The sequence below is a fragment of the Bos javanicus genome, chromosome 23 (genome assembly GCF_032452875.1).
Source record: "Bos javanicus breed banteng chromosome 23, ARS-OSU_banteng_1.0, whole genome shotgun sequence".
NCBI lineage: Eukaryota > Metazoa > Chordata > Mammalia > Artiodactyla > Bovidae > Bos > Bos javanicus.
In genome coordinates, this window is record NC_083890.1 from 26,901,456 (window position 1) to 26,928,267 (window position 26,812).

Below are 26,812 nucleotides of genomic sequence, written 5' to 3' on the forward strand. Positions count from 1 at the left end.
TTAAGAGAAATTAAACAATTCCATTCACCATTACAACAAAAGAATAAAATACTTAGGAATATATCTACCTAAAGAAACTGAAGACCTATATATAGAAAACTATAAAACACTGATGAAAGACATCAAAGAGGACACTAATAGATGGAGAAATATACCGTGTTCATTGATCGGAAGAATCAATATAGTGAAAATGAGTATACTACTCAAAGCAATTTATAGATTCAATGCAATCCCTATCAAGCTACCAACAGTATTTTTCACAGAGCTAGAACAAATAATTTCACAATTTGTATGGAAATACAAAAAACCTCGAATAGCCAAAGCAATCTTGAGAAAGAAGAATGGATCTGGAGGAATCAACCTGCCTGACTTCAGGCTCTACTACAAAGCCACAGTCATTAAGACAGTATGGTACTGACACAAAGACAGAAATATAGATCAATGGAACAAAATAGAAAGTCCAGAGGTAAATCCACGCACCTATGGACACCTTATCTTTGACAAAGGAGGCAAGAATATACAATGGAGAAAAGACAATCTCTTTAACAAGTGGTGCTGGCAAAACTGGTCAACCACTTGTAAAAGAATGAAACTAGAACACTTTCTAACACCATACACAAAAATAAACTCAAAATGTATTAAAGATCTAAACATAAGACCAGAAACTATAAAACTCCTAGAGGAGAACATAGGCAAAACACTCTCCGACATACATCACAGCAGGATCCTCTATGACCCACCTCCCAGAATATTGGAAATAAAAGCAAAAATAAACAATTGGGACCTAATTAAACTTAAAAGCTTCTGCATAACAAAGGAAACTATAAGCAAGGTGAAAAGACAGCCTTCAGAATGGGAGAAAATAATAGCAAATGCAGCAACTGACAAACAACTAATCTCAAAAATATACAAGCAACTCCTGCAGCTCAATTCCAGAAAAATAAGTGACCCAATCAAAAAATGGGCCAAAGAACTAAACAGACATTTCTCCACAGAAGACATACAAATGGCTAACAAACACATGAAAAGATGCTCAACATCACTCATTATCAGATAATTACAAATCAAAACCACAATGAGGTACCATTTCACGCCAATCAGAAATGGCTGCGATCCAAAAATCTACAAGCAATAAATGCTGGAGAGGGTGTGGAAAAAAGGGAACTGTTGGTGGGAATGCAAACTAGTACAGCCACTATGAAGAACAGTGTGGAGATTCCTTCAAAAAACTGGAAATAGAAGTGCCTTATGATCCAGCAATCCCACTGCTGGGCATACACACTGAGGAAACCAGAATTGAAAGACATACATATACCCCAATGTTTATCGCAGCACTGTTTATAATAGCCAGGACATGGAAGCAACCTAGATGTCCATCAGCAGATGAATGGATAAAGAAAGCAGTGGTACATATACACAATGGAGTACTACTCAGCCATTAAAAAGAATACATTTGAATCAGTTCTAATGAGGTGGATGAAACTGGAGCCTATTATACAGAAAGAAAAACACTAATACAGTATACTAACGCATATATATGGAATTAGAAAGATGGTAACGATAACCCTGTATGTGAGACAGCAAAAGAGACACAGATGTATAGAACAGTCTTTTGGACTCTGTGGGGGTGGGGGGGATGATTTGGGAGAATGGCATTGAAACATGTATAATATCATATATGAAACGAATCGCCAGTCCAATTTCGACGCACGATACTGGATGCTTGAGGCTGGTGCACTGGGACGACCCAGAGGGATGGTATGGGGAGGGTGGAAGGAGGGGGGTTCGGAATGGGGAACACGTGTATACCTGTGGCAGATTCATGTTGATGTATGGCAAAACCAATACAATATTGTAAAGTAATTAACCTCCAATTAAAATAAATAAATTTATATTTTTTATAAAAAAAAATATAAAGAATAGAGTATCCTTTAAACTCGTAGTTCCATTTCCATATACATCTAAGGAATCATTCTAAATATGGAACAAAACAATTTGCATGATGCTAACTGGTTTAAAAAAAAAAAAGGAAACGTAATATTTCAGTGTCTAAGAAAGGAATCAGACAGACCAATCAAATCTCAGTTAAAACACTTACCAGGCATGTGGCTGTTGGTAAACTATTTAATCTCTTAAAATTTAATTTATATTATCTTTATTTGGTATTGTCTTTAGTCATTTCTTTGAAAATTTGATGTTCTCATTCTCATTATTCCACATTACTGGAACAACTAATTTATTTATAATTAGTGGAAAACATAAACCCCTACTGACAGAAAAAAAATAAAATAGGGAAAAACAAATGCTGGTGACAGTTTAAACATTTCATCAATGCAAGTCAAGCTGTGAGGAAAATCTGACGATGAAGAGACGAGAGAGGAAGTCAAATCTCTTCACCAAAAGAGAGAGGCAGGAAAATTATGAGCTACATTCGAATGTGGTAACATCTGATACCTTTCTCCTACTATCCTCGAGGTCCACTTTAACATACTTTGCAGTGGAGAACTTTTAAAAGAAATAATTTTTCAAAAATTACCAATGAATGTGAAATTCTTTTTTCTCTATTTCCTAAGAAACGTGTATAGATACATACTTTACCCTCTTACCTATGCCTCCTAAAATAGACTTTAAAATTTCATGTTCCAGTTACTAGAGGATGATAGCCTCTCTAACTCTTTTAGTCAGAGAGATTACATTATTCTTTCAAAGTAACACCCCAGAGAGAGATCTATTTTTATGTTTTTGACACAGGATTTTGAAGTACCTCTAGGAGTTTAGCTGTTTATTTGGCAGTCACACAGAGCTTCCTCTTGGTTGACGTTAGTTAAGTGCCCTCTAAGTGTAGTGAGGAAACTGGCTATTCTTATCAAATGATAAAATGTTTGGCCATTTTTACTACTTTCAAGAGTAATAGCATTAATACAAACTCTGTTCAATACACTAGGTGGAAGCATGACCTTGACTTGGATGAGATTTTAGGTATAAATTCACCAGCTGCCTATTTTTCAGCAGCTTTTCATACCCCCTCCACATACAAGGCCAGTCATTCTATCTAATGACTATATTTCAACTCTATTCTAAATGACCTATGAGCAAAGAATAAATCTTTAACTTAGTGTAATAAGTCTTTACAGTCACTATTAGCTTATAATTCATAAATAATGCTTATCCATAATTATGAAATTTTAATACTTTATAATAATGTGAACCATTAATAATATCTAGATATTAATAACTTCTACCATAACAATTTCTGCATGTCATCCCCCAGCTTTCCTATTTATATGAAGTTGTGGGTATATTAATGCCTCCACATTTGTCCTTCAGCCTCAATTATTGGACAAAAATAGGAGAGGGGTTGATTTATGATGTTTCATTGCAGCTTCCTTCTTAAAAGAGAAAGTGGTCTCAGGAATTTCTTTCCTCTTCCACTACAGAGAAATTGATTAGTAATTGAATTTTTGGAAGCTTGAGTTTTGTGTTAGGTTAGTAGAGTTCTTTTCCAAACCCATCAACAATTGTTTGGTTAGCAATCCTAGTGTCCTTTGGCCCCTACAGGGTTCCAGTCCCATGCTTTGACTGGCTGTAATCACTTTTATTAATGCAAAATCTAAGTAGTATATTTCCCCATCTCCTTTGCTTTTAAATTTTTCTGTATTTCCCAAAATGGTTGATATTGAGAAATATATTCATGCAAAGAATAAAGAGAACAGACATAATGTGGCCTTATTTTTAATAGAAGAAATGTCCTAAAATGGCACCCCATTCCAGTACTCTTGTCTGGAAAATCCCATGGACGGAGGGGCCTGGTGGGCTACAGTCCATGGGGTTGCTAGGAGTCAGACACGACTGAACGACTTCACTTTCACTTTTCACTTTCATGCATCAGAGAAGGAAATGGCAACCCACTCCAGTGTTCTTGCCTGGAGAATCCCAGGGATGGGGGAGCCTGGTGGGCAGTCGTCTCTGAGGTCGCACAGAGTCGGACACGACTGAAGCGACTTAGCAACAGCAGCAGCAGCAATGGTTTTTGCTCAAATATTTTCAAGATAAGACAAGGAATAAATAAATTAAGTGACAGACTTAGAAGAATTAAATAATGGAAAATGAAGAACAGAACAGACACATTATGAGATTAGACTCTGAAGTAGAAAAAAAATAGGAGCAAAATTTAAATAAATGTTTCAATTTTCATAAAAATCGAGAAGAAAAGACAGTAGCTTAACTCAACTCCATTTGCCCACTCTAAACATATGAAAGACTTAGGCCTATAGAAGATCAGGAATTGAAGCTCCTGAGACTTTTCATTTGTCATTATAATTTTTCCTGTTCTATACCGCACAATTCCACTCATCTCACATGCTAGTAAAGTAATGCTCAAAATTCTCCAAGCCAGGCTTCAGCAATACGTGAACCATGCACTTCCAGATGTTCAAGCTGGTTTTAGAAAAGGCAGAGGAACCAGAGATCAAATTGCCAACATCCGATGGATCATGGAAAAAGCAAGAGAGTTACAGAAAAACATCTATTTCTGCTTTATTGACTATGCCAAAGCCTTTGACTGTGTGGATCACAATAAACTGTGGAAAATTCTGAAAGAGATGGGAATACCAGACCACCTGACCTGCCTCTTGAAAAACCTGTATGCAGGTCAGGAAGCAACAGTTAGAACCAGGCATGGAACAACAGACTGCTTCCTAATAGGAAAAAGAGTATGTCAAGGCTGTATATTGTCACCCTGCTTATTTAACTTCTATGCAGAGTACATCGTGAGAAACACTGGTCTAGAAGAAGCACAAGCTGGAATCAAGATTGCTGAGAGAAATCTCAATAACCTCAGATATGCAGATGACACCACCCTTATGGCAGAAAGTGAAGAGGAACTAAAAAGCCTCTTGATGAAAGTGAAAGAGGAGAGTGAAAAAGTTGGCTTAAAGCTCAACATTCAGAAAATGAAGATCATGGCATCTGGTCCCCTCACTTCATGGGAAATAGATGGGGAAACAGTGTCAGACTTTATTTTGGGGGGCTCCAAAATCACTGCAGATGGTGATTGCAGCCAGGAAATTAAAAGATGCTTATTCCTTAGAAGCAAAGTTATGACCAACCTAGAGGCCCGCCTAGTCAAAGCTATGGTTTTTCCAGTGGTCATGTATGGATGTGAGAGTTGGACTGTGAAGAAAGCTGAGTGCTGAAGAATTGATGCTTTTGAACTGTGGTGTTGGAGAAGACTCTTGAGAGTCCTTGGACTGCAAGGAGATCCAACCAGTCCATTCTAAAGGAGATCAGTCCTGGGTGTTCTTTGGAAGGACTGATGCTAAAGCTGAAACTCCAATACTTTGGCCACCTCATGCGAAGAGTTGACTCATTGGAAAAGACTCTGATGCTGGAAGGGGTTGGGGGCAGGAGGAGAAGGGGATGACAGAGGATGAGATGGCAGGATGGCATCACCGACTCGATGGACATGAGTTTGGGTGAACTCCAGGAGTTGGTGATGGACAGGGAGGCCTGGCGTGCGATTCATGGGGTCACAAAGAGTCAGACACAACTGAGCGACTGAAATGACTTAACTGAACTGAACTGATACCCTTGGAAAATGTGCAAGTAAAAACTCTAATTTTAAATGGTTACATGTTTTACACATGCTACTTATTAAACCATATTTAAATTTTCTGGTTAAAGCCCAGAGGTTATCAGAAAGAAAAAAATTGAAAAATTATGACAAAAATTTTTAAATTGACAATTATAAATAAATGTTCTCTACTGCAAAAGGAATATGAGAGCTGACATGGTGGTTAAAGGTTTGAAATGGAGAGAGAATATTGAAAGACAGAAAAAAAGAAGAGAAACTTAAAATAGTAATCTTGAACTGATGATCATTCTCCTAAAATGTTGTGACTCTTGCCCTAGTTAAGAATCTTAGAAACAAAAATTTTTCATCAGGAAAGTGAATTTCACTCATATAACCCATTAAATAGGCCTTCCTAAAGGAAATCAACCTGGAATATTTACTGGAAGGACTGATACTAAAGTTAAAACTCCAATACTTTGGCCACAGATGTGAAAAGCCTACTTGTTGGAAAAGACCCTGATGCTGGGCAAGACTGAGTTCAGGAGGAGAATGGGACAACAGAGGATGAGATGGTTGGATGGCATCACCAACTCAATGGACATGAGTTTGACATGGGGTCGCAGAGTCAGACATGACTTGGCAACTGGACAATAACAACAACCAAAAAAATGATCTTGATATTTAGGTTATTCAAGTGTAGTTAAGATTGAATTAATACAGAATAGAATATTGATATAAGACATACTGTTTCCCCAAAGTCCCTTTTCTGATGTTCCTAGTGGGGTTTTCAATGGGAACCAAGTACATAATTCTTTAAATAATAATTTTTTTATTTTTCTGTTTTAGTAATTGGTCCAGTGGCAGCTGGTAAGTTCTAATCGTCTTTCTCAGTTTCTTCTGGTCATCTATAATACCTGTGTTCCTTTATTTGCCCTGATACTTTTAACATCTGACCAGTCTGAACCCTGAGGGACTATTTTCCACCACTTTTCTTCCACACTTTTTAGTATTATTTTAGGTTATAAATAGTTTGGGGGGTTGTTGGGTTTGGGAGTTTTTAGGGAGGAAGGCTGTAAATTAAAGGCCTACAGAAATAGGAAACCATATGTCAAGGATAAAGAAAAAAAAATGTTCCTTTGGTTAGAGAATTAAGTTACAGAATAGAAACAAAGGGAAACAATGCTGGCAAAACACTCTGAAATCAGATCACCAGAAAGACCATGGATATAACATAATAACAAATTTATATTTTAATCTGAAATATAGGGTCACAAAACAAAATTCCAAGAGATGAAAGGTGGAAAAATAAAATTAGAAAATATGAGTAAGCTGAGAGTATAAGGAAGGACAGATGCACAGATGTAAACAAAGAAAAACAAATGAAAAATAAGTTGAATATAGAAAGAAAAGTTGATCTTTGTCCCCTCCTTCATCTCTAAACCTGAACCACCACTGCTGCTCAGAGACTAAACATTAGGAGCACTGTTCTACAAGCCTTTTCTGATGCTCCCTCCTTGAAAGAACAGAATAGGAACTTATGTAATACTCAGGCAAACTTTTAAAAAATGAATACGTCTCCATTTTCCAAAAAGAGTTGGTCTGAATGGATCAACTGAAAAACAAAAATGACAAAACTCTGATGAATGAAATCAAATAACTAGGTAAACGGAAAGATAGTCCATGTTCATAACCAGAACAATTCAATATAACCAAGATGTCGGTTCTTCTCAAAGTAATCTATAGATTCAATGCAGTTTCAATCAAAATACTAGGAAGATATTTTGTAAATGCTGAAAAACTGATTCAAAAGTGTATATGAAGTAGCAAAAGACAGAATAGCCAATACAATATATTGAAAGAGAAGAACAAAATTGGAGGATCGACATTATCCAACTTAAAGACTTATATATAAAGCTATAGTAATCCAGACAGTGTGGTATTGGTGACAAAAAAAAAAAAACAACAAATAGATCAGTAGAACAGAATAGACAGCCCAGAAATAGCCCTACTTGCATATATAGAGTCAACTAATCTTTGACAAGGGACCAAAGGCAGTATGCTGGAGCAAAGATAAACTTCAACAAATGGTGTTGCAATACCTGCACATACACTTGCAAAAACTGAACCTTGACCCAGATCTTACTTAACTCAAAATGGATCACATCCCTAAATATAAAACCCAAAATTTTAACACTCCTTGGAGATAGCATAGGAGTAAATCTAGATGATGTTGGGAATGGTAATAACTTTCTAGATACAAAACTAAGAGCAGAATTTATAAGAGAAATAATTGATAAGCTGACTTCTTTAAAGTTTTCTCCTCTGCAAAGGCACTATCAAGAGAATTAGAAAATATGCCATGGACTGACAAAACATGTTTGCAAAGACACTGTAATCTAAAACATACAAAGAACTCTTAAAATTCAATAATAAGAAAACCAGTTAAAAAATGAGCTAAAGACCTTAACAGATACCTCACCAAAGAAGATATATGGATGGAAAATAAACATTTAAAAAGATGTTCAACATCATATGTCATCAAGGAATACGAATTAAAAATTAGATACCACTGCATACCTATTTAGAATGGTCAAAAATCAGAATACTGACAATACCAAATGCTGACAGGGATATGAAGCGACTTTGCTGAAGGAAATGCAAAATGGTATAGCCATTTTGGAAGATAATTTGGCTGTTTCTTATAAGTCTAAACATATTCTTAACATACAATTTGTCAGTCATGCTCCTTGGTATATACTCAAGGAATTCAAAATGTATGTCTACACTAAAACCTGAACACAGATTTTCACAGCAGCTTCAACTGTAATCATCAAAACTTGGAAGCAAACAAGATGTTCTTCAAACTGTGGTACATCCAGGCAATGGTATATCATTCAACACTTAAAAGAAATGAGTTAAAAATCATGAAAAGACAGAGAGGAAACTTAAATGCATATTACTAAATAAAAGAAGCCAATCTGAAAAAGCTATATACTGTATAGTGAAGTGAAGTCACTCAGTCGTGTCCAACTCATTGCAACTCCATGGACTGTATAACCTGCCAGGCTCCTCTGTCCATGGGATTTTCCAGGCAAGAATACTGGAGTGGGTTGCCATTTCCTTCTCCAGGGGATCTTCCCAACCCCAGGGATCGAACCCGGGTCTCCCACATTGTAGGCAGATGCTTTTACCATCTGAGCCACAAGGGAAGTATACTGTTTGATCATATACTGTATGATCCCAACTATATGACATTCTTGAAAGACAAAATTATGGAGACAGTCATTGCCAGGGGTGAGGTGTGGAGTAGGGAAAGATGTAAGGAAACATGAATAGGTGGAGCACGATAATTTTGAGTGCAATGAAATACTATGTACGATAATATAATGCTATATATGTCACTGAACATTTCCCCAAACCCATAGAATATATCACACCAAAAGTGAATCATACGCATGAAACAGGACACTCAAAGCTGGTGCATTGGGACGACCCTGAGGGATGGTATGGGGAGGGAGGTGGGAGGGGGGCTCAGGATGGGGGACATATGTACACCCATGGCTGATTCATGTCAATGTATGGCAAAAACCACTACAATATTGTAATATAATTAGCCTCCAATTAAAATAAATTATTTTATAAGATATATATACATATATATATATAATGGAATATTCAGTACAGTTCAGTTCAGTTGCTCAATCGTGTCCAGCTCTTTGCAACCCGATGGACTGCAGCATACCAGGCCTCCCTGTCCATCACCAACTCCCAGAGTTTACTCAAATTCATGTCCATTGAGTGGGTGATGCCATCCAACCATCTCATCCTCTGTCGTCCCCTTCCCCTCCTGCCCTCAATCTTTCCCAGCATCAGGGTCTTTTCAAATGAGTCAGTTCTTCACATGAGGTGACCAAAGTACTGGAGGTTCAGCTTCAACATCAGTCCTTCCAATGAACACCCAGGACTGATCTCCTTTAGGATGGACTGGCTGGATCTCTTTGCAGTCCAAGGGACTCTCAAGAGTCTTCTCCAATACCACAGTTCAAAAGCAGCAATTCTTCAGTGCTCAGCTTTCTTTATAGTCCAACTCTCACATCCACATGACTACTGGAAAAACCATAGCCTTGACTAGGCGGACCTTTGTGGGCAATGTAATGTCTCTGCTTTTTAATATGCTATCTAGGTTGGTCATAACTTTCCTTCCAAGGAATAAGCATCTTTTAATTTCATGGCTGAAATCCTACTCAGCCATAAAAATGAAATATTGCCATTTGTGACATGGATGGATCTAGAGGCTATTATGCTAAGTGAAATAAATCAGACAAAGATTTTTTAAAAAAGTGAATCATAATGTAAACTACAGACTTTGGATGAGTATGATATGTCAATCTATGTTTGTCAGTTTAACAAATGTACCACTCTGGTGGGGGATATTGATAATGCAGAAGGCTGTGCATCTGTAGCAGTAGAAGGAATATGGGAAATCATATTTTCTTCTTAAAATTGCTGTGAACTTAAAACTGCTCTTAAAAATGCTTACTAAAAATTAGCGTAGTACATTTTTAATGATCCAACTATGAAATTATAAGAAAAGTAAAAGAATACAAAATCTATACTATGAAAGTATCAATTTTTAAAGCAGGAGTGGGTAAATTAATATCACAAAAAGTAGACCTCAAAGCAAAACTTACCAGAAACAATGAAGGGCATGACATTAAGATAAGAAAAAAATCAAAACACCAAGAAGACATAGAAATCCCAAATATGTATGTACCAAACAGAGCTTTAAAAAATACAGAAAAGAAAACTAATAGGAATGAGAAGAGAAACAATAAAACTCACAATTACAGCTGGGAAATTCAAAACCTCATTCTCAGCAACTGATAGAACTACGAAATAGAGCATGAAAGAGGTGAGAGAATTAGCCAGGCAGATATCTAAAGGGCAGTATCTCAGGCAGAGAGGACGATGAGCAAACCACTCTGTGATAGAAACATTTCTGAACTCTTTGAAGAAAAACAAGAAATCACATGCAGCTGGAGCATAAAGAGATAAAGAGAAGCTATCAGAGAGCTATGAGGGGATAGATGTTCTAAGGCCTTCCTTGGAAAGGCACTGTAATGAGTTTGGCTTAAACAAGATGAGGAATCATTAGTAGATCTTAACTAGAGTGATCCGATCTGACTGAAACTTTAAAAGGATACCTGTAGCTACTATATTGGAAAGTTGACTGGCAGACAGGGGTGAAAGCAGTAAGATCAGTTAGAGGGATGACAGTAACTTGAGACACAGTGAGTCATTAAGGTAGCAGGAAGTATCAGATTCTTACAACACATTGAGGAATCTGCTGTCCTACTATAGCACTCTATCCTACTAGAGATCTTGATGGTACCATGCTGCTGCTACTGCTGCTAAGTCGATTCAGTCGTATCTGACTCTGTGCAACCTCACAGACAGCAGCCCACCAGGCCCCCCATCCCTGGGATTCTCCAGGCAAGAACACTGGAGTGGGTCGTTATTTCCTTCTCCAATGCATGAAAGTGAAAAGTGAAAGTGAAGTCGCTCAGTCGTGTCCAACTCTTATCGACCCCATGGACTGCAGCCTACCAGGCTCCTCCATCCATGGGATTTTCCAGGCAAGAGTACTGGAGTGGGGTGCCATTGCCTTCTCCGTGATGGTACCATAGAAGAAAGAATTAAGGAACAATTGTGTTTCTGATCCCAAAATTAACATACCTTCTTGTTCTGATTTTCAGGAATAGCTCAAGTACTTACTAGTAAAATTGCTAATCTATTTCTAGTATTTTAGTTTCCTCTAGGGCACAGGTCAGTAAACTTCTCTGTAGAGGACAGATAATAAATATTTTAAGTTTTGTAAGCCATAAGGTCTCTGTCACAACTACTCAACTCTGCTGTTGTAGCACAAAAGAAATAATATGTAAAAGAAACAGCATGGATGTGTCCCAATAAAACATTATTTTTAGACATTGAAATTTGAATGTCATATAATTTTCACACCTTACAAAATATTATTATTTTTTCAACCATTTTTTAAATGTAAGCTCCTCTTTATCTCGCAGGATGTATGCATATATGTGGCAGGCTGGATAGATTTATTCCATTGGCTGTACTTTGCTAACCCCTTCTCTAGAATATAACTACTCACTTTCCTCAGTGTAAACATATTTTTTTCCAGATATTGTGTCAATTCCATGCTCTCTTTTCACTTTGTAAAGTTAGGTATACCAAAAAACATCATGAAAAATGCAATAGAGAGCACAGGTAACAAGGCAGACCAAATGGAAGATGGAGCAGATGACTTAGAGGACATGGATACAGAAATAATTCAGTTACAAGAAGATAGAGAACTTAGATTTTTTTAAGTGAAGAGACCCTATAAGAGTTATCAGATTCAATCTGAAAAAGCAAACAGAAGAATAATTGGTGTAACATAAGGAGAAGAGAGGGGAAAGTAAGCAGGGAGTTTATTTTTAAAAAATAGCTGAGAACTTTCCAAACCTGGTGAAGGACTTAGACATAGGCATCCATGAAGCTAGTAGAATGCCTTATTATCTCAAAGCTAAAAGGCCTCTCCAAGACACATTATAATGATGCTGCCAAAAATCACTGACAAAGAATCTTAAAAGCAGACAAGAAAAAAAAGTAACCTACAAATTACCCACAGTGAACTATCAGGGGATTTCTTAGCAGAAACTTTACAGGCCACAAGAGAGTGAAATAACATATTCAGAGTGCTGAAAGATAAAAGTTATCAACCAATAATACTTTATCCAGCAAACTTATCTTTCAGAAATGAATAATAAAGGCTTTCTCAAAAAACCAAAAGCTGAAGGAGTTCGCCATGACAAGACCTGCCTTGCAAGAAAATCTAATCTAATTCTTCAGGCTAAAATGAAAAAATACTTATCAGCTACATAAAAATATGTGACAGTACACAATTCTCCTGTAAAGGTGAAAATTTAACAGAATTAGAAAAGTATAACTCTGTATTTGAATGATGTGTTAACTACTTAGCTATAGTATAAAAGTTAAAGGAAAAGAGCATTAAAAATAACTATAGCTATACTGATACTGATACTGCTAAGTCACCAGTCGTGTCCGATTCTGTGTGACCCCATAGACATTCGTTGACAAATTCATAGCATAAAAAATATAAGCTGTGACATGAAAAATATTAAAAGGGATTCAAAGTTAATATTTGATATGCAAGGTCAGATCTTCTTCATATAATTCAGTTGAAACAGCCTATTAAACAATTGAATGCAGAAGCAGATATGAGAATTCAGCCATATTCTCTTTAGCCAGACATTAAAAAGATTTGCAAAAAAAAAGTATATATACATGGAAGAGTCAAAGGACAGAACCTTTTAAACAAATGAAAATAAGTTGCTGTTGGCATAAAAATGGACTCCTGTATCTATGAGATGTTTTATGTAATCCTCATTTAACCTACAAAGCAAAAATTTAGAGTAGATTCACAAAAAAAATTTAAAGAGGAAACTGAGTACATCACCATGGAAAACCACCAACTTACAAAGATAAGGCAGAAACAGTAGGGAAAAAAAAACAATGAAAATATCCCTCAAATAAGAAGACAAACAATAAAGCAGTAGGACAAACTTACAGATCATATAATAATCAACTAAATTCACCAATCAAAAGGTACATAAATGCCACTGCTGCTGCTACTACTAAATCACTTCAATCGCGTCCAACCCTGTGCGACCCCACAGACGGCAGCCCACCAGGCTCCCCCGTCCCTGGGATTCTCCAGGCAAGAATACTGGAGTAGGTTGCCATTTCCTTCTCCAATCCATGAAATTGAAAAGTGAAAGTGAAGTTGCTCAGTCGTGCCCGACTCAGGGACCCCATGGACTGCAGCCCACCAGGCTCCTCCATCCATGGGATTTTCTAGGCAAAATTACTGGAGTGGGTTGCCATTGCCTTCTCCGACGTAAACATTAAACAGATTCAAAAACAAGATCCAACCATATTCTGCCCATAGGAGAATTATTTCAGCTCTAAATACACAGAGGCATGTGTGAAGTGAAAGGACAGAATAATATACTTCATGTAAGTGGAAATAAAAACAAAGCAGAGGTAGATATACTTCAGTTCAGTCAGTTCAGTCCAGTTCAGTAGCTCAGTCAAGTCCAACTCTTTGTGACCCCATGGACTGCAGCCCACCAGGCTTCCCTGTTCATAACCAACTCCCAGAGTTTACTCAAACTCATGTCCATTGAGTCAGTGATGCCATCCAACTATCTCATCCTCTGTCATCCCCTTCTTCTCCCACCTTCAATCTCTCCAGTATTGGAGGTTCAGCTTCAACATCAGGCCTTCCAATGAATACTCAGAACTGATTTCCTTTAGGATGGACTGGTTGGATCTCCTTGCAGTCCAAAGGACTCTCAACTGTGGTCTTCTCCAACACCACAGTTCAAAAGCATTAATTCTTCAGTACTCAGCTTTCTTTGGAGACGGAAATGGCAACCCACTCCAGTATTCTTGCCTGGAAAATCCCGTGGACGGAGGAGCCTGGTAGGCTGCAGTCCTTGGGGTCAATAAGAGTTGGACACGACTGAGCGACTTCACTTTCACTTTTCACTTCATGCATTGGAGAAGGAAATGACAGCCCACTCCAGTGTTCTTGCCTGGAGAATCTCAGGGATGGGGCAGCCTGGTGGGCTGCCATCTATGGGGTCACACAGAGTCTGAAGTGACTTAGCCACAGCAGCAGCTTTCTTTATAGTCCAATTCTCACATCTATACATGACTACTGGAAAAACCATAGCCTTGACTAGACAGACTTTGTTGGCAAAGTAATATCTCTGCTTTTTATATGCTATCTAGGTTGGTCATAACTTTCCTTCCAAGGAGTAAGCGTCTTTTAATTTCATGGCTGCAGTCACCATCTGCAGTGATTTTGGAGCCCAAAGAAATAAAGTCTGCCACTGTTCCCACTGTTTCCCCACATATTTCCCATGAAGTGATGGGACCAGATGCCATCATCTTAGTTTTCTGAATGTTGAGTTTTATGCCAACTTTTTCACTCTCCTCTCTCACTTTCATCAAGAGGCTCTTTAGTTCTTCTTCGCTTTCTGTCATAAGGGTGGTGGCATCTGCATATCTGAGGTTTTTGATATTTCTCCCAGGAATCTTTATTCCAGGTTGTGCTTCATCCAGTTCAGCATTTCTCATGATGTACTCTGCATATAAGCTAAATAAGCAGGATGACAATATACAGTCTTGACATACTCCTTTCCCTATTTGGAACCAGTCTGTATTCCACGTCCAGTTCTAACTGTTGCTTCTTGACCTGCATACAGATTTCTCAGGAGGCAGGTCAGGTGGTCTGGTATTCCCATTTCTTTAAGAATTTTACACAGTTTACTGTGATCCACACAGTCAAAGGCTTTGGCGTACTCAATAAAGAGAAAGTAGATGTTTTTCTGGAACTCTCGTGCTTTTTCGATGATCCAACAGATGTTGGCAATTTGATCTCTGGTTCCTCTGCCTTTTCTAAATCCAGCTTGAACATCTAGAAGTTCACAGTTCACGTACTGTTGAAGCCTGGCTTGGACATACTTACCTGAGACAAAATAAACTTTAAGCCAAAAACAGTAATAAGAGACAAATAAAGTCATTACATAATAAGGAAAGGGTCACTACATCAAGAAAATATAACCATTGTAAATATATATCCACCCAACATTGGCGCACCTAAATATATTGTCAGTTATAATATTGAAGGGAGAAAGAGATAACAATACAATAACAGCAGGAGACTTCAAGATCCCACTATCAGCAATAGATAGATCATCTAGAGAGAAAATCAATGGAGAAGTGCTGGAATTGAACTATAAGCTAGACCAAATGAACTTAGCAGACATATATAGAACATTCCATCCAACAGCAACAAAATACACATTCTTCTCAAGTGCAGTTGGAACTCTCTCAGGGACAGATCATCAGTACAGTTCAGTTCAGTCGCTCAGTCGTGTCTGACTCTTTGCAACTCCATGAATCCCAGCACGCCAGGCCTTCCTGTCCATCACCAACTCATGGAGTTCACCCAAACTCATGTGCATCGAGTCGGTGATGCCATCCAGCCATCTCATCCTCTGTCGTCCCCTTCTCCTTCTGTCCTCAATCCCTCTTAGCATCAGGGTCTTTTCCAATGAATCAACTCTTCACATGAGGTGGCCAAAGTATTGGAGTTTCAGCCTCAGCATCAATCTTTCCAATGAACACCCAGGACTGGTCTCCTTTAGAATGGACTGGTTGGATCTCCTTTCAGTCCAAGGGACTCTCAAGAGTCTTCTCCAGCACCACAGTTCAAAAGCATCAATTCTTCGGCACTCAGCTTTCTTCACAGTCCAACTCTTACATCCATATATGACCACTGGAAAAACCATAGCCTTGACTAGATGGACCTTTGTTGGCAAAGTAATATCTCTGCTTTTTAATATGCTATCTAGGTTGGTCATAACTTTCCTTCCAAGGAGTAAGCATCTTAATTTCATGGCTGAAATCACCATCTGCAGTGATTTTGGAGCCTCCCAAAATAAAGTCTGACACTGTTTCCACTGTTTCCCCATCTATTTCCCATGAAGTGATGGGACCAGATGCCATGATCTTAGTTTTCTGAATGTTGAGCTTTAAGCCAACTTTTTCACTCTCCTCTTTCACTTTTATCAAGAGGCTTTTTAGTACAGATCATAGGATAGGACAAAAAGAAATAGAAGAAATCCAAATCAGGAAAGAAGTAAAACTGTCACTATTTATAGCTGGTATGATTTTATATATAGAAAATATCAAAGATGCAACCAAAAAACTTTTGGAACTAGTCAACAGTTTCAGTAAGGCTTCCGACACAAAGGCTCCCCTGGTGGTTCAGACAGTAAAGCATCTGCCTACAATGTGGGAGACCCAGGTTCAATCCCTGGCTCGGGAAGATCCTCTGGAGAAGGAAATGGCAACCCATTCCATTATTCTTGCCTGGAAAATCCCATGGACAGAGCAGCCTAGTAGGCTACAGTCCACGGGGTCGCAAAGAGTCAAACATGACTGAGCGACTTCACTTTCACTTTCACTTTTCTGATACAAAATCAATATTTGGGAATCATTTGCACTTCTACACACTAATAATGAAACAACTAAAAAAGTAATAAAGACAACTTTCCCATTCACAGTAACATGAAAACCAATAAAATATCTAGGAACAAATTTAACCAAGGAAGGGAAATCACTGTACAACAGAAACTATTAACACTTTGCTAAAAGAAATCAAAGAAGAAACAATGGAAAGCCATCCCCAATGTTCGTGGATCAGATGAATTAATACTGTTAAAAATATTCACAATACCCAAAGCCATCTATAGGTTTCAAAACAATCCCCATTAAAATGGTATTCTTCATATTCAATACAGAAATAGAAGGAAAAAAAAGTCTTAAAATTTGTATGGAACCACAAAGAACTCAAATCCTGATGGGAAAAAAACAAAACTAGATATTTCACATTTCCTGATCTCAAACTATATTACAAAACTATAGTAATTAAAACAGTATGGTACTGGCATAAAAATAAATTTATGTAACCAAATAGCTCAGAATTAAACCTTCACATACACAATCAATTAATATTCAACAAGGAAGCCAAGCACATCAAATGGGAAAAAGATAGTCTCTTCAGCAAATGGCATATCACCTCACACCAGGTAGAATGGCTATACCCAAGAGTGTGAGATAACAAGTGTAATAAGGATGCAGAGAGAAGGGAAACCTTGTGTACTGTTGATGGGAATGTAAATTAGTTCAATCGCTATGGAAAACAATAAAGAGATTCCTCAAAAAATTAAAAATGGATCTACCAAATTATCCAGCAATGCCTCTTCTGCTATATACCCAAAGCAAATGAGACAGGATATCAATGAGATATATGTATTCCAATGTTTATTGCATCATAATCACAATAGCCAAGATATGGAAATAACCCAAGTGCCCATCAATGGATGAATGAATAAAGAAGATGTCCCATGCAATCATTCCTCTGTATTCATGGGTGCAGCATCTATGTATTCAACCAACCATGTATAGAAAACATTTGGGAATAAAAATGCCAGAAACTTCCAAAAAGCAAAACTTGAATTAGCCACATGCAAACAACTACTTACACAGCATTTACACTGTGTTAGGTACTATAATAAATCTAGAGATGATTTAAGTATACAGGAGGATGTTCATAGGTTATATGCAAATATGACACCATTTTATAATAAGAAACTTGAGCTCCATGGATTTGGGCAGGGGGTGCAAAGAATAAAATATCTCCCACAGATACTGAGGGATGACTGTATGTACACAATGAAATATTCACAGTCATGAGAAATCACATATCACTATTTGCAACAATATGGATGGACCATGAGTATATTATGCTAAGTGGATAAGTGAGAGACAGAGGAAGTAAAGTACTACATGTACTTTATATGTGGAATCTAAAAAAGTCAAACTAGTAAAAAACAGAAGTAAAATGGTGGTTACCAGGGAATTGGGAGTGTGAGTATAGAGAGATGCTTAAGGATACAAACTTGCGACAAGTAGTAAATAAGATCTAGAGATCTGATACACAGTATAGTAAATATAGACAACAAAACTATAACTGTCAAACTTTCTAAGAGACTACAACATAAGAATTCCAACCACTAAAAAGAAAGGATCATTATGTCATGTGATAGAGTTGCTAATGATCCTGCAAAGACTGTCATATTACAATATATAAAACATATCAAATTAACATGTATATTTCAAATTTGTATAATGTTGTATGTCGATTATATATATATTCATTAAAACATCTTTAAATAAAGCAGCTAATCACAACAGACTAAGAGAAGGGGGAAGGGAAAAGAAGGTTCTCCATATTCAAATAAACTTAATTTGAATTAAGTTTAAATTAAATTCAAAGAACTTAATTGTTCATGACACAGACTGCAAACAGTGCAGAGGATTGAGGGTTGAAGAAGGGAAACCCAATACCTACTGCTGTGTTTATCTTTGTCTCTTTCAGTGGACAGTTCTGGAAAAGTCAGTAAGTTTGGATCATTTCCTTTCCTTACCCATTTCTGTGTCTAGATACTTTAGGTTTTTGTTACCAGATATTTTTGTATTCCACGTTCTTCTACCTTAGAGTAATCAGTATTTCTTAAATAAGTGATTTTCTCTTACTTTTATTTCCTTTTCTCTGTTTTTTCTTTGTCACCAAATACAATGGTCTTATAGTTGGTTCTGACTATTTACTACCAAACATTATTGGCAATGTATATTCCCAGCTAGTCTGTCACAAAAGAGTCTGTTTTCTTCATGCTGAAATCTGGCAATAGATAATTTTTACTAAAAAAAAAAAAAAAAACCTAGGATTGACATAATGAGAGATGTCAGAAAAAGATGGTGATTTTGATAACTGACTAATGATACATATTTTTCAAACTGAAGTAAAGTGGGTAAAAATCTGACTTGTAAGAGAATAATGAAAGGTGGGAAATTGTTTGAATTTTGGTAGAATATTACTTACCCACAGATTCAAATCCACTAAATGGCTCTCTAATGTTACTTCTTTACGGAGTAGCATATGGAGTTTTGGCCACCAGGATTCCTGAGTATGAAACAGAGGGCTTTATACTCCCTGGAAGTCCTATTTCTGGATTCACCAACAAAGATAGTGAAGGACAGGGAAGCCCGGCATGCTAACATTCATGGGGTCACAAAAAGTCGGACATGACTTAGGACTGAACAACAACCAACAAAGGGTATCATTGAGAATTGGGTTCTTCTTGAGATATAAAATTCCCACTGACTTCCTTTGTGTTTCATTTTTAGCACTATCTCCTATGGGTAAGTTCATTATCTATTCACAACTTTGATGTTTTACATTATTTATAGTTATTGTCTGACCTGATTGTTTTTACTCCCCAAATAGTCTTGTGCTTCCAAGGTCATTTTAAATGTCCCTATTCTCCAAAATTTTCCAACACTTTCAGCAACTATTTTTGGAGAGGTTGCTGTAGAGATCAAGTTTACACAAAAGGGTGTGATAGATTACTAAGTTGTAGGTATTGCTATTCATCAATACCACTGGAAAACACACTGGAGACAAATTTTGCTTTATGTCATATATCAGTACAGTTCAGCTGCTCAGTCATGTCTGACTATTTGCAACCCCATGGACTGCAGCATGCCAGGCTTCCCAGTCCATCACCAATGCCTGGAGCTTGCTCAAACTCATGTCCATTGAGTCAGTGATACCATCCAACTATCTCATCCTCTGTCATCCCTTTCTCCTGATGCCCTCAATCTTTCCCAGCATTAGGGTCTTTTCTAATGAGTCAGCTCTTCTCATCAGGTGGCCAAAGTATTGAAGCTTCAGCTTAAGCATCAGTCCTTCCAATGAATATTCAGGATTGATTTCCTTTAGGACTGACTGGTTTGATCTCCTTGCAGTCCAAGGAACTCTCAAGAGTCTTCTCCAACATATGTCATAGATATATGACACCAATTTTTGAAACAATACTTTAGCATTTTTTATACTATGTTCCTAAAGCCAAGACAGACTATTTTATCTGCCCTCTAGCTCTTATTTCAAATAAAAAAATAATGGACTAAGAAAATAGAAAAAAAATTTAAGATTTTTAAAAGGATACTATAGTATCTGGCCATCTTCTAGGCTCTGAAAAGAAATCTCCTTACTGACTCCCAGGAAAATACAATGAAAGACTGATTTATGAATTCTGTTAGCTCTTTGCTGGTAATTTAGAACTCTATTTTAGTTATAAGTGAAGTTCAACTGAATCACATTGATAAAAAGAAAACTACTTAAAAACAAAATTTTATGTACTTCCTGTTGCCTTCTAAATAACTTTAACTTTGAGAGATATAGTAGGTATTGATCACCTCTTATATATTGTGCACTGTGCTAGGCACTAGAGAAGGAAATGGAAACCCACTCCAGTATTCTTGCCTGGAGAATCCATGGACAGGGGAGCCTGACTGGCTGCAGTCCATATAGTCCATACAGGGTCGCACAGAGTCGGACAGGACTGAACCGACTTAGCATGCATGCATGCGTGTGCTAGGCATTTTCAAAAACAGTATGTCTTATTTCTACTATAGCCCTGCCTGGCAGCTATTATTATCCCCCACTTTACAGATCAGGAAAATGGTTCAGACATGCCCAAGTTAAAAGAATTTGTAAACAGCAATGTCAGGACCTAAAACCAGGATTTATTGTCTCCGAAGTACACACCTTTTCCACATCAACACACTGCCTCCTATACTGAACCACCAATGTCTTTTTTGTAATTAGACCTGAAACCTTATCTACAAATCAGATATTTTTAAACACAAACATATACCTACTAGAAAAGCTATATAATTAAGTGTGTAAAGAATCCTTTTAAAAATAGAAGACAACTCATTTAAATCGATTAAGCTTTTAACTTTTTTAAATTCAGATTTGTCTATATCAGCATTATTTAACTAAGAGTTCAATTCTTCAATGAAATCTTATAAAACAAAACAGAAGAATAACTTAAAACTATGGAAAATGTCACCATAAGAAACAATATTTAAATGTCATGAGATACATTTCAAGTCTCTCAAACCTTTCTAACCACTGGTAAACATAAAATATGTCTTTATATTTAATCATATTTAAGGCTTACTGTTCTTTCTCAGTTCACACTTAGAAGGAGGGTGGGTTTGTGGGTGGGGGAAGGAGGCAAAATTGAAAGGGACAATTAATTTCCTTTGATTCACAGAACAAGAAACATACATTCAGACTAGTCCTGAGGTGTCTGTGGCTCTCAAATGCCCTCCCCACATGGGGAAGGTGATGATACTGTGTATGTTTTCCTAACAAAAAGAAAAGTGGGCTATGGGAAGGGATTGCAGGGGGATTCATTTTTAATGAATATTTCTTAATTGCCAGCTTAATCTTTTAAATTATTTCCTGGTGAAAGATATGTTCTTATTGACAATATTTCAAACATATTCTTCCCAGTTGATATTTTCAGTGCAAAGAAGTTAAGATTTAATTCATAGTTCAAAAAAAGATTTAAGACAGATCAGCCCATAAAACTTCATCATCCTCTCAAGCTGAGTTTATTTTCTCACCTCCATTTTCAACTAATAAGTATATGATCTTTCAAAACTTAACCCAAAGCCTGAGAACTATGATTCATGTCTCCAATACTTAAAGATCTTTTAGAGTCTACATCTGATTGTGCTCTAATGATCACTAAATTAAAAACCTAGTAAGATTAACATCCAACAAAGCCCATGATCTATTTTCTACCTTATTTAACTATCACAGAATTAGAATTATTAATGTGACAGTTGTTTCATGATATCACTTAGCTTTCGCAAAAATTAACCCAATTTAAAGTTTTTAATCAGCTTGAATACAATGATCACTAAAATTTTAATTAAGTCTTTTGATTATACTATAATTTTGTCATATAGGCTATTGCCTGCAATAAATGGACTTTCAACCAGGGCTTACAAATTTTTACAATACGGAGATTATGTGGTTCAGGGGAAAAGAAAAGATTTATGTATCATCTAGAAATCTAGGAGAAGGGAGAGACGAACTTAGAATTTGATCAAAGAATTATCTGTGGCTTACTTCTGCAATTCAAAGTTGAAATAGGGGTAAATTTCACTTTGTGGGATAACTAGTTTTCTAAAAAATAAATCCTAGAAAATCTATTTCTGTTAATTAACTTTAAAGTAGAAAATATATAGCAAAGATATTAAAATAACCAAGGGTATGAAGATACTGTTAGAAGTAACTAAGAGGTATTTTAGATTAGAAGGTTCAGTAGAAAATCATGCTCTTTACCACACCACACCCCCAAACAAAGTGTCCTCTGGTAGTGCTGTCAAAATCAAAATATTCTGGATTTTCTCAATACAGAAATGCTTAAGATATATTACCACTGATTTTCATTAGAAAGTTGGAAATGGGTTTTTCTAGAATAAAATATCTATATTAATATCTTGCTGAGCAGTACTAGGGAAGAAAATATACAAAAGGGCTCAAAAAGCATTACTGCAGGGTTCTTGATGTTATATTTATCTTGGTGTCAAAGTCTTAAAATACCAAACAGAAAACACTGAATTACAATATCCAGTTTGATTCAGAGTTACCTTCTTACCTAATTCAAGTATCTCACTTATTTATAACTAGTAGAATTCAGTTTTGTATATATTAATTTTTCAAACATCAAACCCTAAATGTACCAAAGAGCTTCCTATATTAAAAACTGAGGTTAAATTTTAAGCAGTAAATCTTTCTGTAATGCAATTAACCATTTCTCTAAATTATTTGGTTGGAACTAAGAATGTCTTGATAGATCACAGAGAGTTTTGATAGATCAGAGACAGAGACAGACAACGTGTCTGTCTCATGTGGCAGTAATAATAGTTAACATTTATTCACTGCATACTGTGTTTGATGCACTGAACTGACTGCTTAACTTAGATAGTATTGATATTTAATACTCCTTATACTTCTGTGAAGTAGCTACTTATACTTCTGTGAAGTACCTGTTCTCATTTTACAGATTAGAAAGTTTCCCCAAGATCACCCAGCTAGTCAAGTATGGAGTCAGATTTAAACCAGTCTGTCTCTAAAGGCCATGCTCCTTAAACACTGTTTAGAATCCTTAAACAGCTGAACAAAGTGGGCAGAAAAGACTAAATATGAAAAAAAGTAAGTCTTTGGGGATTAACTGATTTACCCAAATAAACCCAGGTAACAGGGATGTTTTTAAGTCTTAAATTCAGTATTCTTTCTATGCCATTAAATATTAAATATTGGATTTGCTCAAAGCAAGGCATGCCTCTGCTTCATGGCAAGAACCTACACAATTTTCCTTGGTACTACAGATACTGTTTTTTCTTAATCCAGGGAATAAAACCATCAAAAAAAAAAAAAAAGGCAAAAACTAACAAATTCAAGTTTATAGAACACACAGAAATTGAGACACAACAGAGTTGATTTACCTGTACATGAAAAAAAGGACTTGAAATTTTTGCATAATGCGTTAGCAGGTGTCTAGGGTATCGGTTAAAACTGACCTTTGAAGTCTGACTGCTGCTGCTAAGTCACTTCAGTCCTGTCCAACTCTGTGCAGCCCCATAGACGGCAGCCCACCAGGCTGCCCCGTCCCTGGGATTCTCCAGGCAAGAACACTGGAGTGGGTTGCCATTTCCTTCTCCAACGCATGAAAGTAAAAAGTGAAAGGGAAGTCACTCAGTAGTGTCTGACTCTTCGCAACCCCATGGATTGCAGCCTACCAGGCTCCTCCGTCCATGGGATTTTCCAGGCAAGAGTACTGGAGTGGGGTGCCATCACCTTCTCCTACTCAGGTTCAAATCCCAGCTCCACCACCTACTAACTTCATGACCATATTCACATTCATTTAAAAATTCTGTACCTTAGTTTATTAATCTGTAAAATAGGGATAGTAATAGTATCTACCCTATATGGTTTTTGTGAGGATTAAATGAGTTAATACATACAAAGTGCTCAGAACACTACTGCCTGGTATATGGTAAGCACTAAATAATTATCAGCCAGCACTAGCATTACTTTTGCATATTAATGAGATATGCTTTATTCAATAGGAAAAGCATATTTTGAATTTCTTCTTTCTATTTTAAGAAACAATCATTGCTTTCTATAATTTTTCTAAAATTAACTTCTATTTCTTTTTGGAATACATCCTCCATTAGCTATCAAATATTATTTATTAGACACAATATATTGAACAAATGCCAGTTCATTTTGAAAACATTTTACCTTTTCTTCCATTAATCTTTTGATTTATTGAAAGAAGTCTGGAAAGTTATCAATATTTATATAATTTTATGTGTAGAGTTTCACCATTTTATATCTTGAGGAAAATCTCAAGTTATCTCCACAAGTTATCTCCATTTGTCAGTTTTATGTAGGAATAAAACAAAAATACTTGATATCTGAATCATGCACTTTTGTTGTGTGCTCAGTTATATTTCCAGGTTACATGGATGGAGAACTTATAAAAAAATCAGATTCCAAAGCCCAGATTCTAAAAAGTGGAAGCACTACAAAGTTTCAGAGTAGCCGAGAAGAAAACAAGGAAGAACTACAGAAAAAAATCTCATTTACAGATTCTGATGAAGTCGTGATAGCAGAGCACAAAAGAGAATTAAGCAATTTCCAAGATGCTGAGTTGCAGAAAGGTAAGATAGAAATGGAAGTCAAGGTAAAAGACAGTAATGCTGAGATAATGAAAAGACAGGAATCCCAAGAAAAAGTGAGAGACATGAAAATGCCAAGAGAAGCAGCAGCCCAGGTAGAGAAGAGTGAGGCTGAAATACAGCAAGGACAGGAAGCCAAAGTAGAGAAGAATGAGGCCGCAACAGCACAAGGACAGGAAGCCCAAGTAAAGAAAAGTGAAGCCAAAATACCAAAAGGACAGGAAGCCCAAGTAGAAAAGAGTGAGGCCCAAGTTCCACAAGGACAGGAAGCCCAAGTAGAGGGACATAAAGTTCAAATACCACAAGGACAGGACACCCAAGCAGAGAAAAGTGAAGCCAAAATACCAAAAGGACAGGATGTTCAAGTAGAAAAGAGTGAGGCCCAAGTACCACAAGGACAGGAAGCCCAAGTAGAGGAACGTAAAGTTGAAATACCACAAGGACAGGACGCCCAAGCAGAGAAAAGTGAAGCCAAAATACAAAAAGGACAGGATGTCGAAGTGGAAAAGAGTGAGACCAAAGCATCACAAGGACAGGAAGTCCAAGTAGAGAAAAGTGAATCCAAAATACCAAAAGGACAGGACGCCCAAGTAGAAAAGAGTGAGGCCGAAGTACCACAAGGACAGGACGCCCAAACAAAAGAAAGTGAAGCCAAGATACCAAAAGGACAGGGGCCCAAAGTAAAGAAGAGTGAGACCAGAATACCAAAAGGACAGGGGTCCCAAGTAAAGAAGAATGAGACCAGAATACCAATAGGACAAGGGTCCCAAGTAAAGAAGAATGAGACCAGAATACCAATAGGGCAGGGGTCCCAAGTAAAGAAGAATGAGACCAGAATACTAAAAGGACAGGGGTCCCAAGTAAAGAAGAATGAGACCAGAATACCAATAGGACAGGGGTCCCAAGTAAAGAAGAATGAGACCAGAATACCAATAGGGCAGGGGTCCCAAGTAAAGAAGAGTGAAATCAGAATACCAATAGGGCAGGGGTCCCAAGTAGAGAAGAGTGAGACCAGAATATCAAATGGACAAACGGCCCAAGAAAAGGAGAGTTCAGAAGACAAAGAAAAGCAAGACAATGAAAAGAGAGACACAGGGAAAGATAAAGAAGAAAATGATGCCAAAAACAAGAATGTTCATGGAGAAAAGGACAAAGTTCAAGGAAAGAATAACTTGACAATCAAGGATAAAAAAGTGGAAACTTCACAAAGGCGCAAAACCAAGTAAAGCTTTCCTTGCTTGTGAAGTACAACAAAAAGGAAGAGCAGTGTTAAATAAAAGGCCCATAAGACAACTGATTATTATGACTTCTGTCCTCCAAATACAAGTCATATCCTAGCCATTACTTAACTGTATCATAGTAGATTGCCTTTAAACTATACATCTGCAGAGTTTCTGCTATTCGGAAGTTTCAACAGTTTTAGACCTCTTCAGTCACAAACCTCAACTTCCACCTCTGTTATAAGTTGATACTTAGATTTACTCAGTCAATAAAGACTGGATACTTTCTGAAATAAAACATTTCTATTTTAAAAATTAAAATAATTTCCTTTGACAAATATTTTATCTTTGTGATAGCCTGACCAATCAATCAACCAGCAATTCCTCCTGGTGGATCTGTTTGCAAGGCACTGTTCTAGCAATAAGGGGTGTACAGAAAAATGTGAGTCCCTACAAATCAAGTAGCTTGTAGCATATACAATGACATAGTATGTATATGTGTGACAGTTTTTTTAAGTAAACTCTAAGCATCAAAATGAAGTTTATGTGGACAATATAATACAAGTTAGCAACCTCTTTGGATGAAAGATGAAGGGGATACCCTCATGAGGAAGAAAGAAGTAGTATATGATGTATCTCAAAAGAGAGATGAGATGCTGAGTAAAGTAGAACAAGTAGAAGAAAACCAAAGGGA

At 36.9% G+C, this 26,812-nt stretch overlaps 1 protein-coding gene across 1 annotated transcript in view; it reads left to right on the plus strand.

Annotated features, from left to right (window-relative positions):
• Positions 1–26,436, plus strand: part of TSBP1 (testis expressed basic protein 1) — a 67,209-nt gene extending 40,773 nt beyond the window's left edge. Inside the window, exons 29-32 of the mRNA XM_061398485.1 lie at positions 6,419–6,439; positions 18,666–18,686; positions 19,475–19,489; positions 24,665–26,436. Coding sequence (XP_061254469.1) covers positions 6,419–6,439; positions 18,666–18,686; positions 19,475–19,489; positions 24,665–26,124 — 1,517 coding nt within the window. The 3' untranslated portion in view covers positions 26,125–26,436. The remainder of the gene's footprint in view (positions 1–6,418; positions 6,440–18,665; positions 18,687–19,474; positions 19,490–24,664) is intronic.
• The last annotated feature ends 376 nt before the right edge of the window (positions 26,437–26,812 follow it).